General features: G+C 51.3%; 1 protein-coding gene across 1 annotated transcript in view; it reads right to left on the reverse strand.

The window, feature by feature from the left end:
• LOC117316368 overlaps window positions 1–17,617 on the reverse strand; it is a 229,230-nt gene that overhangs the window by 16,691 nt on the left and 194,922 nt on the right. Inside the window, exons 103-104 of the mRNA XM_033870909.1 lie at window positions 2,813–2,903; window positions 199–358 (exon numbers count right to left, since the gene is read on the reverse strand). Of these exons, the coding sequence (XP_033726800.1) occupies window positions 199–358; window positions 2,813–2,903 (251 nt within the window). The remainder of the gene's footprint in view (window positions 1–198; window positions 359–2,812; window positions 2,904–17,617) is intronic.

The raw sequence follows: 17,617 nt of genomic DNA on the forward strand, positions 1-17,617 counted from the left end.
TAATGGATTCAGCCATACCATTTATATGAAATGGAGACCACTCTACCAATGCATGCCAAATTCCAGGAGAAAAGGAGGATTTGTAAAGAAATATCCAATGCATTGTACTTAGAGAAGTTGTTTATAGAAACTACAGTATGGCATAAGCTCACATTGGTCCTTAAGATAAAAGAAAAAAACACATTAAAATATACCCACCCGAAGCCGAGATGTCGACACGCTACATATGAATTGTACTCGGTCCAGTAATAAGTACAAATAGGCTTGAAATATGTTCCTTTCTCCCTGATCTCCAGTCGTCCAAAACTTTTCTTATCACCCCCAACCAAACGAAGATCACCGACATCAGCAACAGGGGCTTTGTTTAAATAAAGAAGTAAAATTCAATATAAGTTATAGATCTTACGAAACCTTACAGTCAAAGTGATGTATGATAGATAATAAACAGTAGTAATAATTACCTGAGGTAACTCGAGACAATATGACGTATGATAGATAATAAACAGTAGTAATAATTACCTCAGGTAACTCGAGACAATATGACGTATGATAGATAATTAACAGTAGTAATAATTACCTGAGGTAACTCGAGACAATATGACGTATGATAGATAATTAACAGTAGTAATAATTACCTGAGGTAAACTCGAGACAATATGACGTATGATAGATAATTAACAGTAGTAATAATTACCTCAGGTAACTCGAGACAAAGTGACTTATGATAGATAATTAACAGTAGTAATAATTACCTGAGGTAAACTCGAGACAAAGTGACGTATGATAGATAATAAACAGTAGTGATAATTACCTGAGGTAAACTCGTGACAAAGTGACGTATGATAGATAATAAACAGTAGTAATAATTACCTGAGGTAAACTCGTGACAAAGTGACGTATGATAGATAATAAACAGTAGTAATAATTACCTGAGGTAAACTCGAGACAAAGTGACGTATGATAGATAATTAACAGTAGTAATAATTACCTGAGGTAAACTCGAGACAAAGTGACGTATGATAGATAATAAACAGTAGTGATAATTACCTGAGTTAAAGTCGAGACAAAGTGACTTATGATAGATAATAAACAGTAGTAATAATTACCTGAGGTAAAGTCGAGACAAAGTGACGTATGATAGATAATAAACAGTAGTAATAATTACCTGAGGTAAACTCGAGACAAAGTGATGTTTGATAGATAATTAACAGCAGTAATAATAAACTGAGGTAAACTCGTGACAAAGTGACTTATGATAGATAATAAACAGTAGTAATAATTACCTGAGGTAAACTCGTGACAAAGTGACGTATGATAGATAATAAACAGTAGTAATAATTACCTGAGGTAAAGTCGAGACAAAGTGACGTATGATAGATAATAAACAGTAGTAATAATTACCTGAGGTAAAGTCGAGACAAAGTGACGTATGATAGATAATAAACAGTAGTAATAATTACCTGAGGTAAAGTCGAGACAAAGTGACGTATGATAGATAATAAACAGTAGTAATAATTACCTGAGGTAAAGTCGAGACAAAGTGACTTATGATAGATAATAAACAGTAGTAATAATTACCTGAGTTAAAGTCGAGACAAAGTGACTTATGATAGATAATAAACAGTAGTAATAATTACCTGAGGTAACTCGAGACAATATGACGTATGATAGATAATAAACAGTAGTAATAATTACCTGAGGTAAAGTCGAGACAAAGTGACTTATGATAGATAATAAACAGTAGTAATAATTACCTCAGGTAACTCGAGACAATATGACTTATGATAGATAATAAACAGTAGTAATAATTACCTGAGGTAACTCGAGACAAAGTGACTTATGATAGATAATAAACAGTAGTAATAATTACCTGAGGTAAAGTCGAGACAAAGTGACGTATGATAGATAATAAACAGTAGTAATAATTACCTGAGGTAAACTCGAGACAAAGTGATGTTTGATAGATAATTAACAGCAGTAATAATAAACTGAGGTAAACTCGTGACAAAGTGACTTATGATAGATAATAAACAGTAGTAATAATTACCTGAGGTAAACTCGTGACAAAGTGACGTATGATAGATAATAAACAGTAGTAATAATTACCTGAGGTAAAGTCGAGACAAAGTGACTTATGATAGATAATAAACAGTAGTAATAATTACCTGAGTTAAAGTCGAGACAAAGTGACTTATGATAGATAATAAACAGTAGTAATAATTACCTCAGGTAACTCGAGACAATATGACGTATGATAGATAATAAACAGTAGTAATAATTACCTGAGGTAAAGTCGAGACAAAGTGACTTATGATAGATAATAAACAGTAGTAATAATTACCTCAGGTAACTCGAGACAATATGACTTATGATAGATAATAAACAGTAGTAATAATTACCTGAGGTAACTCGAGACAATATGACGTATGATAGATAATAAACAGTAGTAATAATTACCTGAGGTAAAGTCGAGACAAAGTGACGTATGATAGATAATTAACAGTAGTAATAATTACCTGAAGTAAACTCGAGACAATATGACGTATGATAGATAATAAACAGTAGTAATAATTACCTGAGGTAAAGTCGAGACAAAGTGACTTATGATAGATAATAAACAGTAGTAATAATTACCTGAGGTAAACTCGAGACAAAGTGACGTATGATAGATAATTAACAGTTGTGGTAATTACCTGAGTTAAAGTCGAGACAAAGTGACGTATGATAGATAATAAACAGTAGTAATAATTACCTGAGGTAAAGTCGAGACAAAGTGACGTATGATAAGATAATAAACAGTAGTAATAATTACCTGAGGCACACGCGCTTCCTTCTACTAGGTATACATCATCTATAGCGATATCTCCTTCGTAGCTTGAACCCCTTGTAGCCTCAATTCCAATCTACAAAAATACATTATTCAGCTCCTCAAAAAGTAATAATAAAACTGTAGGGTGAGGTTTGAGTTAGGGGTTACTTTGGGATTGGGGTTAGGGGAAGGGGGGTTAATTTGGGATGGTGGTTAGGGGAAAGGGGGTTACTTTTGGATGGTGGTTAGGGGGAAAAGGATTACTTTGGGATGGTGGTTAGGTGAAAGGGGGTTACTTTTGGATGGTGGTTAGGGGAAAGGGGTTACTTTGGGATTGGGGTTAGGGGAAAGGGGATTACTTTGGGATGGTGGTTAGGGGAAAGGAGGTTACTTTGGGATGGTGGTTAGGGGAAAGGGGGTTACTTTGGGATGGTGGTTAGGTGAAGGGGGTTACTTTGGGATGGTGGTTAGGGGACAGGGGTTACTTTGGGATGGGGTTAGGGGAAAGGGGGTTACTTTAGGGTAAAAGTAAGAGGAAAGGGGATTACTTTGGGACGAAGGTTAGGGGAAAGGGGTTACTTTGGGACGAAGGTTAGGGGAAAGGGGTTACTTTGGGATGGGGTTAGGGGAAAGGGGGTTACTTTGGGATGGTGGTTAGGTGAAGGGGGTTACTTTGGGATGGTGGTTAGGTGAAGGAGGTTACTTTGGGATGGTGGTTAGGGGAAAGGGGTTACTTTGGGATGGGGTTAGGGGAAAGGGGGTTACTTTAGGATAAAAGTAAGAGGAAAGGGGATTACTTTGGGACGAAGGTTAGGGGAAAGGGGTTACTTTGGGACGAAGGTTAGGGGAAAGGGGTTACTTTGGGATGGGGTTAGGGGAAAGGGGTTACTTTGGGATGGTGGTTAGGTGAAGGGGGTTACTTTGGGATGGTGGTTAGGTGAAGGGGGTTACTTTGGGATGGTGGTTAGGGGAAAGTAGGTTACTTTGGGATGGTGGTAAGGGGAAAGGGGGTTACTTTAGGATAAAAGTAAGAGGAAAGGGGATTTCTTTGGGACGAAGGTTAGGGGAAAGGGGTTACTTTGGGACGAAGGTTAGGGGAAAGGGGTTACTTTGGGATGGGGTTACGGGAAAGGGGGTTACTTTAGGATAAAAGTAAGAGGAAAGGGGATTTCTTTGGGACGAAGGTTAGGGGAAAGGGGTTACTTTGGGATGGGGTTACGGGAAAGGGGGTTATTTGGGATGGGGTTAGGGGAAAAGTGGTTACTTTGGGATGGTGGTTAGGGGAAAGTAGGTTACTTTGGGATGGTGGTTAGGGGAAAGTAGGTTACTTTGGGATGGTGGTTAGGGGAAAGTAGGTTACTTTAGGATGAGGGTTGAGTGTCTGTGGTTGGGATGACTTTGGGACTGGAGTTTGGGTGAGAGGGTTATGTTGGGATGGGGAAGAAGGGTGAGGGTTAAGTTGGGATGGGGATGAAGGATGAGAGGGGTTACGTTGGGATGGGGATGAAGGGTGAGGGCTACGTTTGGATGGGGATGAAGGATGAGGGTTACGTTGGGATGGGGGATGAAGGGTGAGAGGGTTACGTTGGGATGGGGGATGAAGGGTGAGAGGGGTTATGTTGGGATGGGGATGAAGGATGAAAGGGTTACGTTGGGATGGGGATGAACGATGAGAGGGTTATGTCGGGATGGGGATGAAGGGTGAGAGGGGTTACGTTGGGATGGGAAGGAAGGGTCAGAGGGTTACGTTGGGATAGGGATGAAGGGTGAGGGTTACGTTAGGATGGGGATGAAGGGTGAGAGGGGTTACGTTGGGATGGGGATGAAGGGTGAGAGGGTTACGTTGGGATGGGGGATGAAGGGTGAGGGTTACGTTGGGATGGGGATGAAGGATGAAAGGGTTACGTTGGGATGGGGATGAAGGATGAGAGGGGTTACGTTGGGATGGGGATGAAGGGTGAGGGTTACGTTGGGATGGGGATGAAGGTTGAGAGGGGTTACGTTGGGATGGGGATGAAGGGTGAGAGGGGTTATGTTGGGATGGGGATGAAGGGTGAGAGGGTTACGTTGGGATAGGGATGAAGGGTGAGGGCTACGTTAGGATGGGGATGAAGGGTGAGAGGGTTACGTTGGGATGGGGGATGAAGGGTGAGAGGGTTACGTTGGGATGGGGATGAAGGGTGAGAGGGGTTATGTTGTGGTGGGGATGAAGGGTGAGAGGGTTACGTTGGGATGGGGATGAAGGGTGAGAGGGTTACGTTGGGATGGGGATGAAGGGTGAGGGTTACGTTGGGTGGGGGATGAAGGGTGAGAGGGTTACGTTGGGATGGGGATGAAGGGTGAGAGGGTTACGTTGGGATGGGGATGAAGGGTGAGAGGGTTAAGTTGTGGTGGGGGATGAAGGGTGAGAGGGTTACGTTGGGATGGGGATGAAGGGTGAGAGGGTTATGTTGTGGATGGGGATGAAGGGTGAGAGGGGTTACGTTGGGATGGGGATGAAGGGTGAGAGGGTTACGTTGGGATGGGGATGAAGGGTGCGAGGGGTTACGTTGGGATGGGGATGAAGGGTGAGAGGGTTACGTTGGGATGGGGATGAAGGGTGAGTGTTATGTTGTGGTGGGGGATGAAGGGTGAGAGGGTTATGTTGTGGTGGGGGATGAAGGGTGAGAGGGGTTACGTTGGGATGGGGATGAAGGATGAGAGGGTTACGTTGGGATGGGGATGAAGGGTGAGAGGGTTACGTTGGGATGGGGATGAAGGGTGAGGGTTACGTTGGGATGGGGATGAAGGGGTGAGGGTTACGTTGGGATGGGGATGAAGGATGAAAGGGTTACGTTGGGATGGGGATGAAGGATGAGAGGGGTTACGTTGGGATGGGGATGAAGGGTGAGGGTTACGTTGGGATGGGGATGAAGGTTGAGAGGGGTTACGTTGGGATGGGGATGAAGGGTGAGAGGGTTACGTTGGGATAGGGATGAAGGGTGAGAGGGGTTACGTTGGGATGGGGATAAAGGGTGAGAGGGTTACGTTGGGATAGGGATGAAGGGTGAGGGTTACGTTGGGATGGGGATGAAGGGTGAGAGGGTTACGTTGGGATGGGGGATGAAGGGTGAGGGTTACGTTGGGATGGGGATGAAGGGTGAGAGGGGTTACGTTGGGATGGGGATGAAGGGTGAAAGGGTTACGTTGGGATGGGGATGAAGGGTGAAAGGGTTACGTTGGGATGGGGATGAAGGGTGAGAGGGGTTACGTTGGGATGGGGATGAAGCATGAGAGGGTTACGTTGGGATGGGGGATGAAGGCTGAGAGGGTTACGATGGGATGGGGATGAAGGGTGAGAGGGTTACGTTGGGATGGGGATGAAGGATGAGAGGGTTACGATGGGATGGGGCATGACGGGTGAGAGGGTTACGATGGGATGGGGGATGAAGGGTGAGAGTTACATTAGGATGGGGATGAAGGATGAGGGTTACATTAGGATGGGGATGAAGGGTGAGGGTTACATTAGGATGGGGATGAAGGGTGGGAGGGTTACGTTGGGATGGGGATAAAGGGTGAGAGGGTTACGTTGGGATGGGGGATGAAGGGTGAGAGGGGTTACGTTGGGATGGGGATGAAGCATGAGAGGGTTATGTTGGTATGGGGATGAAGAGTGAGAGGGTTATGTTGTGGTGGGGGATGAAGGGTGAGAGGGTTACGTTGGGATGGAGATGAAGGGTGAGAGGGTTACGTTGGGATGGGGATAAAGGGTGAAAGGGTTACGTTGGGATGGGAATGAAGGGTGAGAGGGTTACGTTGGGATGGGGATGAAGGGTGAGAGGGTTACGTTGGGATGGGGATGAAGGGTGAGAGGGTTACGTTGGGATTGGGCATGACGGGTGAGAGGGTTACGTTGGGATGGGGGATGAAGGGTGAGGGTTACGTTGGGATGGGGATGAAGGATGAGAGGGGTTACCTTGGGATGGGGATGAAGGGTGAGAGGGGTTATGTTGGGATGGGATGAAGGTGGATGGGGTGGGTGTGGATAGGGTAGGTGGGTGGGGATGGGTGAAGGGGACGTTGTGATGGTGATGGTGATGAAGGGTGTGGTTGGGTAGGGTGGTGAAGGGTTGTTGGGATGGGGATGAAGGTGAGAGGGTTACTTTTGGATGGGATGAAGGATGAGGGGTTACGTTGGGATGGGGATGAAGGGGGGAAGGGTTACGTTGGGATGGGGATGAAGGGTGAAAGGGTTACGTTTGGTGATGGGGATTGAAGGTGAGAGGGTTACGTTGGTGGGGAGTGAAGGGTGAGAGGGTTACTTGGGATGGGGATAAAGGGGTGGGGGTTACTTGGGAGGGATGAAGGTGAGGGTTACATTGGATGGGGATAAAGGGGTTTGAGGGTTACATGGATGGGGGGATGAAGGGTGGAGGGTTGTTGGGATGGGGATAAAGGTGAGAGGTTTACGTTGGGATGGGGAAGGGGAGAGGTTACGTTGGGTGGGGATAAAGGGAAGGGTTTTGTTGGATGGGGGGATTGAAGGGTGAGGTTGTGGGTGGGGATGAAGGGGGAGGGGTTCGTTGGATGGGGGAAGGGGAGGTTTTGGGAGGGATGAAGGGGTGAGGTTTTGGATGGGAAAAGGGTGAAGGGTTTTGGTTGGGGGAAAGGGGGAGGGGGTTAGGGGATGGGGGAGGGGGGGGTAAGTTGGGGGGGATTGGGGGAAGGGGTGGAGGGTTATTTTGGGGAGGGGGAGGGGGTTGGGGGGGGTTACTTGGGATGGGGGGGTGGGGGGGGGAGGGGAGAAGGGTGATTTTTTGGGTGGGGGGGGGGTTGTTGGGATGGGATGAAGGGAAAAGGGGGTTAGGGGGGGGTGGGGGAAGGTGGAGGGTTTTTTGGGATGGGGTTTTGGGGGGTAAAGGGGTTATTTTTGGGATGGGGATAAAGGGGTGAGAGGGTTTTTGGGGGGGGGGAAGGGGGAAGGGGTACGGGATTGGGGAAAAGGAAAGGGGTTAGTTGGGAGGGATGAAGGGGGGGGGTTCGGGGGATGGGGGGAAGGGGGGGGTTTTTTGGGGTGGGATGGGGTAGGGTTTAGGGGGGGTGGGGGGGAAGGGGGGAGGGGTTTGGGGGGGGGGGGGGGGGGTTCTTTGGGATGGGATGAAAAAATTTAGGTTACGTTTGGGGTGGGGATGAAGGGTAGGGGGTTTTACGTTGGGATGGGGTTTAAGGGTGAGGTTTTTGGATGGGTTTTAAAGGGGAGGGTTAGTTGGGGGGGGGAAAGGGTAAAATTGGGGTGGGGGGATAAGGTAAGGGGGTTTTGGGGGGGAGAAGGGGAGGGTTACTTTTGGGGGGGTAAGGGAGAGGGGTTACTGGTGGGGATGGGGTTAGGGGGTTTAGGGGGGGTTTTAAGGGGAGGGTTGGGGTTGGGATGGGGATAAAGGGTAAAGGGTTACGTTGGGAGGGGGTAAAGGGTGGGGGTTTTACGTTGGGGGGGGTTGAGGGTGGGGGGGGTTACTTGGGTGGGGGGTGGGGGGAGGGTTAGTTGGGGGAAAAAGGGGGGAAGGGTTTATTTGGGGATGGGGATGGGGGGGAAGGGGTTTTTGGGGGGGAAAGGTGAAGGGTTATTTGGGGGGAAAGGGTAAGGGTTACGTTGGGATGGATGAAGATAAAGGGGTTTTATTTTTGGGGGGGGGATTGGGTAGGGGTTCGTGGGGGGGATGAAGGGGAGGGTTTTGGGGTGGGGGAAAAGGGGATGAGAGGACGGGGGGGGGGGGGGGAGGGGGGGTTAGGGGAGGGGGGGAAAAGGGGGGGGGGTCTTGTGGGGATAAGGGGAGGGTTAAAAGGGGGGGGAAAGGGGGGGGTTACTTGGATGGGATGGTGGGGGGTTTTGGAGGGGTGGGTAAAGGGGGTTGGGGGGGAGGGGGGATGAAGGGGAGGGTTTTGGGATGGGGTGAACGGGGGGTTTTTTGGGGTGGGGGGGAAGGGTGGAGGGTTTTTGTGGGGGGGATAAAGGGGTGAGGGGGGTTACGTTTGGGATGGGGATGAAGGGTGAGAGGGTTACGTTGGGATTGGGGATGAAGGGTGAGGGTTACGTTGGGATGGGGATGAAGGGTGAGAGGGGTTACGTTGGGATGGGGGATTAAGGGTGAAAGGGTTACGTTGGGATGGGGATGAAGGGTGAAAGGGTTACGTTGGGATGGGGATGAAGGGTGAGAGGGGTTACGTTGGGATGGGGATGAAGCATGAGAGGGTTACGTTGGGATGGGGGAATGAAGGCCTGAGAGTGTTACGATGGGATGGGGATGAAGGTTGAGAGGGTTACGTTGGGAGGGGGATGAAGGATGAGAGGGTGTACGATGGGATGGGGCATGACGGGTGAGAGGGTTACGATGGATGGGGGATGAAGGTGTGAGAGTTACATTAGGATGGGGACTGAAGGATTAGGGTTACATTAGGATGGGGATGAAGGGTGAGGGTTACATTAGGATGGGGATGAAGGGTGGGAGGGTTACGTTGGGATGGGGATAAAGGGTGAGAGGGTTACGTTGGGATGGGGGATGAAGGGTGAGAGGGTTACGTTGGGATGGGGATGAAGCATGAGAGGGTTATGTTGGGATGGGGATGAAGGGTGAGAGGGTTATGTTGTGGTGGGGGATGAAGGGTGAGAGGGGTTACGTTGGGATGGAGATGAAGGGTGAAGGGGTTACGTTGGGATGGGGATAAAGGGTGAAAGGGTTACGTTGGGATGGGAATGAAGGGTGAGAGGGTTACGTTGGGATGGGGATGAAGGGTGAGAGGGTTACGTTGGGATGGGGCATGACGGGTGAGAGGGTTACGTTGGGATGGGGGATGAAGGGTGAGGGGTTACGTTGGGATGGGGATGAAGGATGAGAGGGGTTACGTTGGGATGGGGATGAAGGGTGAGAGGGGTTATGTTGGGATGGGGATGAAGGGTGAGAGGGTTACGTGGGGATGGGGATAAAGGGTGAGAGGGGTTATGTTGGATGGGGGATGAAGGGTGAGAGGGTTACGTTGGGATGGGGGATGAAGGGTGAGTGTTATGTTGTGGTGGGGGATGAAGGGTGAGAGGGTTATGTTGTGGTGGGGGATGAAGGGTGAGAGGGGTTACGTTGGGATGGGGATGAAGGATGAGAGGGTTACGTTGGGATGGGGATGAAGGGTGAGAGGGTTACGTTGGGATGGGGATGAAGGGTGAGGGTTTACGTTGGGATGGGGATGAAGGGTGAGGGTTACGTTGGGATGGGGATGAAGGATGAAAGGGTTACGTTGGGATGGGGATGAAGGATGAGAGGGGTTACGTTGGGATGGGGATGAAGGGTGAGGGTTACGTTTGGGATGGGGATGAAGGGTGAGAGGGGTTACGTTGGGATGGGGATGAAGGGTGAGAGGGTTACGTTGGGATAGGGATGAAGGGTGAGAGGGGTTACGTTGGGATGGGGATAAAGGGGTGAGAGGGTTACGTTGGGATGGGGATGAAGGGTGAGTGTTATGTTGTGGTGGGGGATGAAGGGTGAGAGGGTTATGTTGTGGTGGGGGATGAAGGGTGAGAGGGGGTTACGTTGGGATGGGGATGAAGGATGAGAGGGTTACGTTGGGATGGGGATGAAGGGTGAGAGGGTTACGTTGGGATGGGGATGAAGGGTGAGGGTTACGTTGGGATGGGGATGAAGGGTGAGGGTTACGTTGGGATGGGGATGAAGGATGAAAGGGTTACGTTGGGATGGGGATGAAGGATGAGAGGGGTTACGTTGGGATGGGGATGAAGGGTGAGGGTTACGTTGGGATGGGGATGAAGGTTGAGAGGGGTTACGTTGGGATGGGGATGAAGGGTGAGAGGGTTACGTTGGGATAGGGATGAAGGGTGAGAGGGGTTACGTTGGGATAGGGATAAAGGGTGAGAGGGTTACGTTGGGATAGGGATGAAGGGTGAGGGTTACGTTGGGATGGGGATGAAGGGTGAGAGGGTACGTTGGGATGGGGGATGAAGGGTGAGGGTTACGTTGGGATGGGGATGAAGGGTGAGAGGGTTACGTTGGGATGGGGATGAAGGGTGAAAGGGTTACGTTGGGATGGGGATGAAGGGTGAAAGGGTTACGTTGGGATGGGGATGAAGGGTGAGAGGGGTTACGTTGGGATGGGGATGAAGCATGAGAGGGTTACGTTGGGATGGGGGATGAAGGCTGAGAGGGTTACGATGGGATGGGGATGAAGGGTGAGAGGGTTACGTTGGGATGGGGATGAAGGATGAGAGGGTTACGATGGGATGGGGCATGACGGGTGAGAGGGTTACGATTGGGATTGGGGGATGAAGGGTGAGAGTTACATTAGGATGGGGATGAAGGATGAGGGTTACATTAGGATGGGGATGAAGGGTGAGGGTTACATTAGGATGGGGATGAAGGGTGGGAGGGTTACGTTGGGATGGGGATAAAGGGTGAGAGGGTTACGTTGGGATGGGGGATGAAGGGTGAGAGGGTTACGTTGGGATGGGGATGAAGGCATGAGAGGGTTATGTTGGGATGGGGATGAAGGTGCGAGGGTTATGTTGTGGTGGGGGATGAAGGTGAGTAGGGTTACGTTTGGATGGAGATGAAGGGTGAATGGGTTAACGTTGGGATGGGGATAAAGGGTGAAAGGGTACGTTGGATGGGAATGAAGGGTGAGAGGGTTACGTTGGGATGGGGATGAAGGGTGAGAGGGTTACGTTGGGATGGGGATGAAGGGTGAGAGGGTTACGTTGGGATGGGGCATGACGGGTGAGAGGGTTACGTTGGGATGGGGGATGAAGGGTGAGGGTTACGTTGGGATGGGGATGAAGGATGAGAGGGGTTACGTTGGGATGGGGATGAAGGGTGAGAGGGTTATGTTTGGGATGGGGATGAAGGGTGAGAGGGTTACGTTTGGATGGGGATAAGGGTGAGAGGGGTTATGTTGGGATGGGGGATGAAGGGGTGAGAGGGTTACGTTGGGATGGGGGAGAAGGGTGAGAGGGGTTATCGTGGGGATGGGGATGAAGGGTGAGAGGGTTACGTTGGGATGGGGATGAAGGGTGAGAGGGTTACGTTGGGATAGGGATGAAGGGTGAGAGGGGTTACGTTGGGATGGGGATGAAGGGTGAGAGGGTTATGTTGGGATGGGGATGACGGGTGAAAGGGTTACGTTGGGTGGTGGATGAGGGTGAGAAGAGGGTTACGATTATTGGGATGGGGCATGACGGGTGAGAGGTTGAGAGTGGTTACGATGGGATTGGGGTGAAGGGTTGGAGTTCACATTAGGATGGGGGATGAGGATGAGGGTTACATTTAGGATGGGGACCGGAGGAAGGGTGAGGTAATTAGGATGGGGTGATGAAGGTGGGGAGGGTTACGTGGATGGGGATATATAAAGGGTGATGGAGGGTTAGGTTGGGATGGGGGGATGAAGGGTGAGAGGGTTACGATGGGATGGGGATGAAGGGGGGGAGAGGGTTACGTTGGGATGGGGGATGAAGGGTGAGAGGGTTACGTTGGGATGGGGATGAAGGCTGAGAGGGTTACGATGGGATGGGGATGAAGGGTGAGAGGGTTACGATGGAGGGGGCATGACGGGTGAGAGGGTTACGATGGGATGGGGGATGAAGGGTGAGAGTTACATTAGGATGGGGATGAAGGATGAGGGTTACATTAGGATGGGGATGAAGGGGGGGAGGGTACGATGGGATGGGGATGAAGGGTGAGAGGGTAGTTGGGCTATGGGGGAGGAAGCTGAGAGGGTTGCGTTACGTTGGGATGGGATGAAGGGTGAGAGGGACGTGGGATGGGGATGAAGCATGAGAGGTGACGGTGGTGGGGGATGAGGCTGAGAGGGTTACGATGGATGGGGAAATTGAAGGGTGAGGAGGGTACGAAGGATGGGGATGAAGGGTGAGAGGGTTTACGTTGGATGGGGGATGAAGGCTGAGCGGGGGGACGAGGAGGGGGATTGAAGGGTGAGAGGGGTCGATGGGGGACGGGGAAGATATGAGGCTGAGAGGGTTACGATGGGATGGGGATGAAGGGTGAGAGGGTTACGATGGGATGGGGATGAAGGGTGAGAGGGTTACGATGGGATGGGGATGAAGGGTGAGAGGGTTACGATGGGATGGGGGATGAAGGGTGAGAGTTACATTAGGATGGGGATGAAGGATGAGGGTTACATTAGGATGGGGATGAAGGGTGAGGGTTACATTAGGATGGGGATGAAGGGTGAGAGGGCTACGTTGGGATGGGGATGAAGGGTGAGAGGGTTACGTTGGGATGGGGATGAAGGGTGAGAGGGGTTACGTGGGGATGAAAGGGTGAGAGGGTTACGTTTTGGGATGGGGAGAAAGCAGAAAGGGTTAGTTGGGATGGGGATGAAAAGGGTGAGAAGGTTTACGTTGGGATGGGGATAAAGGGTGAGAGGGGTTATGTTGGGATGGGGGGTGAAGGGTGAGAGGGTTTACTTTGGGATGGGGGTTGAAGGGGAGAGGGTTACGTTGGGATGGGGGATGAAGGATGAAAAGGGTTACGTTGGGATGGGGATGAAGGGTGAGGGTTACGTTGGGATGGGGATGAAGGGTGAGAGGGTTATGTTGTGGTGGGGGATGAAGGGGGGAGGGTAAGTTGGGCGGTGATGGGGATGAAGGATGAAAGGGTTACGTTGGGATGGGGAATTGACGGATGAAGGGTTTGAGAGGGGTTACGTGGGATGGGGATGAAGGGTGAAAGGGTTACGTGGGATGGGGGATGAAGGATGAGAGGGGTTACGTTGGGATGGGGATGAAGGGTGAGAGGGGTTATGTTGGGATGGGGATGAAGGGTGAGAGGGTTACGTGGGGATGGGGATAAAGGGTGAGAGGGGTTATGTTGGGATGGGGGATGAAGGGTGAGAGGGTTACGTTGGGATGGGGGATGAAGGGTGAGGGTGAGAGGGGTTACGTTGGGATGGGGAGATGAAGGTGAGAGGGTTACGTTGGATGGTGGATGAAGGGTGAGAGGGGTAAGTTTGGATGGGGATGAAGGGTGAGCGGGTTACGTTGGGATGGGGATGAAGGGTTGAAGAGGGTTACGTTGGGTATGGATGGACGGGTGGAGGGGTACGTGGGGGATGGGATGAGAAGGGTGAGAGGGTGATGTGGGATGGGGATGACGGGGAAAGGGATTACGTTGGGATGGGGATGAAGGGTGAGAGGGTTTACGATGGTAGGGGGCATCGACGGTGTGAGAGGGTTTACGATGGGATGGGGGTATGAAGGGTGAGAGTTACATTAGGATGGGGATGAAAGGATGAGGGCTTACATTATGGATGGGGAGGATGAGGGTGGAGGGTACATAGGATGGGGATGAAGGGTGGGAGGGTTACGTTGGGATGGGGAATAAGGGTCGAGAGGGTACGTTGGGATGGGGATGAAGGCTGAGAGGGTACGGGAGTGATGGGGATGACTGGTGAGAGGGTTACGATGGGATGGGGGATGAAAGGGGGAGAGGGTTGAGAGGGTTAAGTTGGGATGGGGATGAGGCTAGAGGGTTACGAGGGATGGGGATGAAGGGTTGAGAGGGTTACATGGGATGCGGGCCCATGCAATGGACGCGGTGAGAGGGTTACGATGGGATGGGGGATGGAAGGGTAGAGTGACATTAGGAGGGGATGAAGGATGCGGGTTAAATTAGATGGGGATTGAAGGGTGGGAGGGTCGTTGGCGATGGGGATAAAGGGTGAGAGGTTACGTGGGGATGGGGGATGAAGGATGAGAGGGTTTACGACGGTGATGGGGATGAGGGTGAGAGGGTTACGAGTGGGATGGGGAATGAGGTGTGTGGAGAGGGTTACGTTGGGATGGGGGATGAAGGCGAGAGGGGTTTACGTGGGATGGGGAGACGGGTGGAGGGGTTACGTTGGGATGGGGAGGACGCATGAGAGGGGTACGTGGGATGGGGGATGACGGCTGAGAGGGTTTACTACGAGGGATGGGGTGAAGGGTGGAGAGGGTTACTATAGGGTGGGATGGGGATAAAGGGTGAGAGGGTTACGTTGGGATGGGGGATGAAGGCTGAGGGGTTACGATGGGATGGGGATGAAGGGTGAGAGGGTTACGATGGGATGGGGGATGAAGGGTGAGAGGGTTACGATGGGATGGGGATGAAGGTGAGAGGGTTACGATGGGATGGGGAGGATGAGGGAGAGGGTTTACGATGGATGGGGAATGAAGGGTGAGCGGGTACGATTGGATGGGGGAGAAGGTGAGGAGTTACATTAGGATGGGAATGAAGGATGAGGTTACAGTTAGGAGGGGGATGAAGGTGAGGGTTACATTAGGAGGGGATGAAGGGGAGGGGGCTACGTGGGATGGGATGAGGGGAGGAACAAGGGTTACGTGGGATGGGGATGAAGGATGAGAGGTTACGTGGGGATGGGGATGAAAGGGTGAGGGGTATTTGGGATGGGGGATGAAGGGTGAGAGAGGTTACGTTGGTTGATGGGGAGAACAAAGGGTGAGCAGGGGTTAGGGGGCTGCGGGGGGGAAGGGTGAGGGGTTCGGTGGAGGGTGGATGAAGGGTGAGAGGGTTACGTTGGGATGGGGATGAAGGGTGAGAGGGTTACGTTGGGATGGTGGAGAAGGGTGAGAGGGGTTACGTGGGGATGGGGATGTCAGGGTTGAAGAGGGTTACGTTTGGGATGGGGATGATGTGAAGGTTTGAGAGGGTGAGTTGGGATAGGGATGAAGGGTGAGAGGGGTTACGTTGGGATGGGGATGAAGGGTGAGAGGGTTATGTTGGGATGGGGATGACGGGTGAAAGGGTTACGTTGGGATGGGGATGAAGGGTGAGAGGGTTACGATGGGATGGGGCATGACGGGTGAGAGGGTTACGATGGGATGGGGGATGAAGGGTGAGGTACATTAGGAGGGGGCGGGCATGAAGGATGAGGGTACATTAGGTGGGGATTGGAAGGCGTGAGGGTTACAGTTAGGGATGGGGATGAAGGGTGAGAGGGTTACGTTGGGATGGGGATGAAGGGTGAGAGGGTTATGTTGGGATGGGGATGAAGGGTGAGAGGGTTACGTTGGGATGGGGATGAAGGGTGAGAGGGGTTACGATGGGATGGGGGATGAAGGGTGAGAGGGTTACGTTGGGATGGGGATGAAGGGTGAGAGGGGTTACGTTGGATGGGGATGAAGGGTGAGAGGGTTATGTTGGGTGGGGGATGAAGGGTGAGAGGGTTACGTTGGGATGGGGATGAAGGGATGAGAGGGTTACGTTGGGATGGGATGAAGGGTGAGAGGGTTATGTTGTGGTGGGGGATGAAGGGTGAGCGTTGGTAAGGTGAGAGGGTTACGTTGGGATGGGGATGAAGGGTGAGAGGGTTACGTTGGGATGGGGGATGAAGGGTGAGAGGGTTACGTTGGGATGGGGATGAAGGGTGAGAGGGTTACGTTGGGGATGGGGATAAAGGGTGAGAGGGTTACGTTGGGATGGGGGATGAAGGGTGAGAGGGGTTACGTTGGGATGGGGATGAAGGATGAGAGGGTTACGTTGGGATGGGGATGAAGGGTGAGAGGGTTACGTTGGATGGGGATGAAGGGTGAGAGGGTTACGTTGGGATGGGGGATGAAGGGTGAGAGGGTTACGTTGGGATGGGGGATGAAGGGTGAGAGGGTTACGTTGGGATGGGGATGAAGGGTGAGAGGGTTACGTTGGGATGGGGATGAAGGGTGAGAGGGTTACGTTGGGATGGGGATGAAGGTATGCGAGGGTTACGTTGGGATGGGGATGAAGGGTGAGAGGGTTACGTTGGGATGGGGATGAAGGGTGAGAGGGTTACGATGGGATGGGGGATGAAGGGTGAGAGGGTTACATTAGGATGGGGATGAAGGGTGAGGGTTACATTAGGATGGGGATGAAGGGTGAGAGGGTTACATTGGGATGGGGGATGAAGGGTGAGAGGGTACGTTGGGATGGGGATGAAGGGTGAGAGGGTTACGTTGGGATGGGGATGAAGGGTGAGAGGGTTACGTGGGGATGAAGGGTGAGAGGGTTACGTTGGGATGGGGATGAAGCATGAAAGGGTTATGTTGGGATGGGGATGAAGGGTGAGAGGGTTACGTTGGGATGGGGATGAAGGGTGAGGGGTTATGTTGGGATGGGGATGAAGGGTGAGAGGGTTACGTTGGGATGGGGATGAAGGGTGAGAGGGTTACGTTGGGATGGGGATGAAGGATGAAAGGGTTACGTTGGGATGGGGATGAAGGGTGAGAGGGTTACATTAGGATGGGGATGAAGGGTGAGAGGGTTATGTTGTGGTGGGGGATGAAGGGGGGGGTTACGTTGGGATGGGGATGAAGGGTGAAAGGGTTACGTTGGGATGGGGATGAAGGGTGAGAGGGGTTACGTTGGGAGGGGGCATGACGGGTGAGAGGGTTACGTTGGGATGGGGATGAAGGGTAAGAGGGTTACGTTGGGATGGGGATGAAGGGTGAGAGGGTATAATTTCGGATGGTGTGAGGGTTGGAGTGAGAACTGTTACTTTGGGATGGTGTGAGGGTTGGAGTGAGAACTGTTACTTTGGGATGGTGTGTGGGTTGGAGTGAGAACTGTTACTTTGGGATGGTGTGAGGGTCGGAGTGAGAACTGTTACTTTGGGATGGTGTGAGGGTCGGAGTGAGAACTGTTACTTTGGGATGGTGTGAGGGTCGGAGTGAGAACTGTTACTTTGGGATGGTGTGAGGGTTGGAGTGAGAACTGTTACTTTGGGATGGTGTGAGGGTTGGAGTAGTGAGAACTGTTACTTTGGGATGGTGTGAGGGTTGGA

Source organism: Pecten maximus, chromosome 18 (assembly GCF_902652985.1).
Source record: "Pecten maximus chromosome 18, xPecMax1.1, whole genome shotgun sequence".
Classification (NCBI taxonomy): domain Eukaryota; kingdom Metazoa; phylum Mollusca; class Bivalvia; order Pectinida; family Pectinidae; genus Pecten; species Pecten maximus.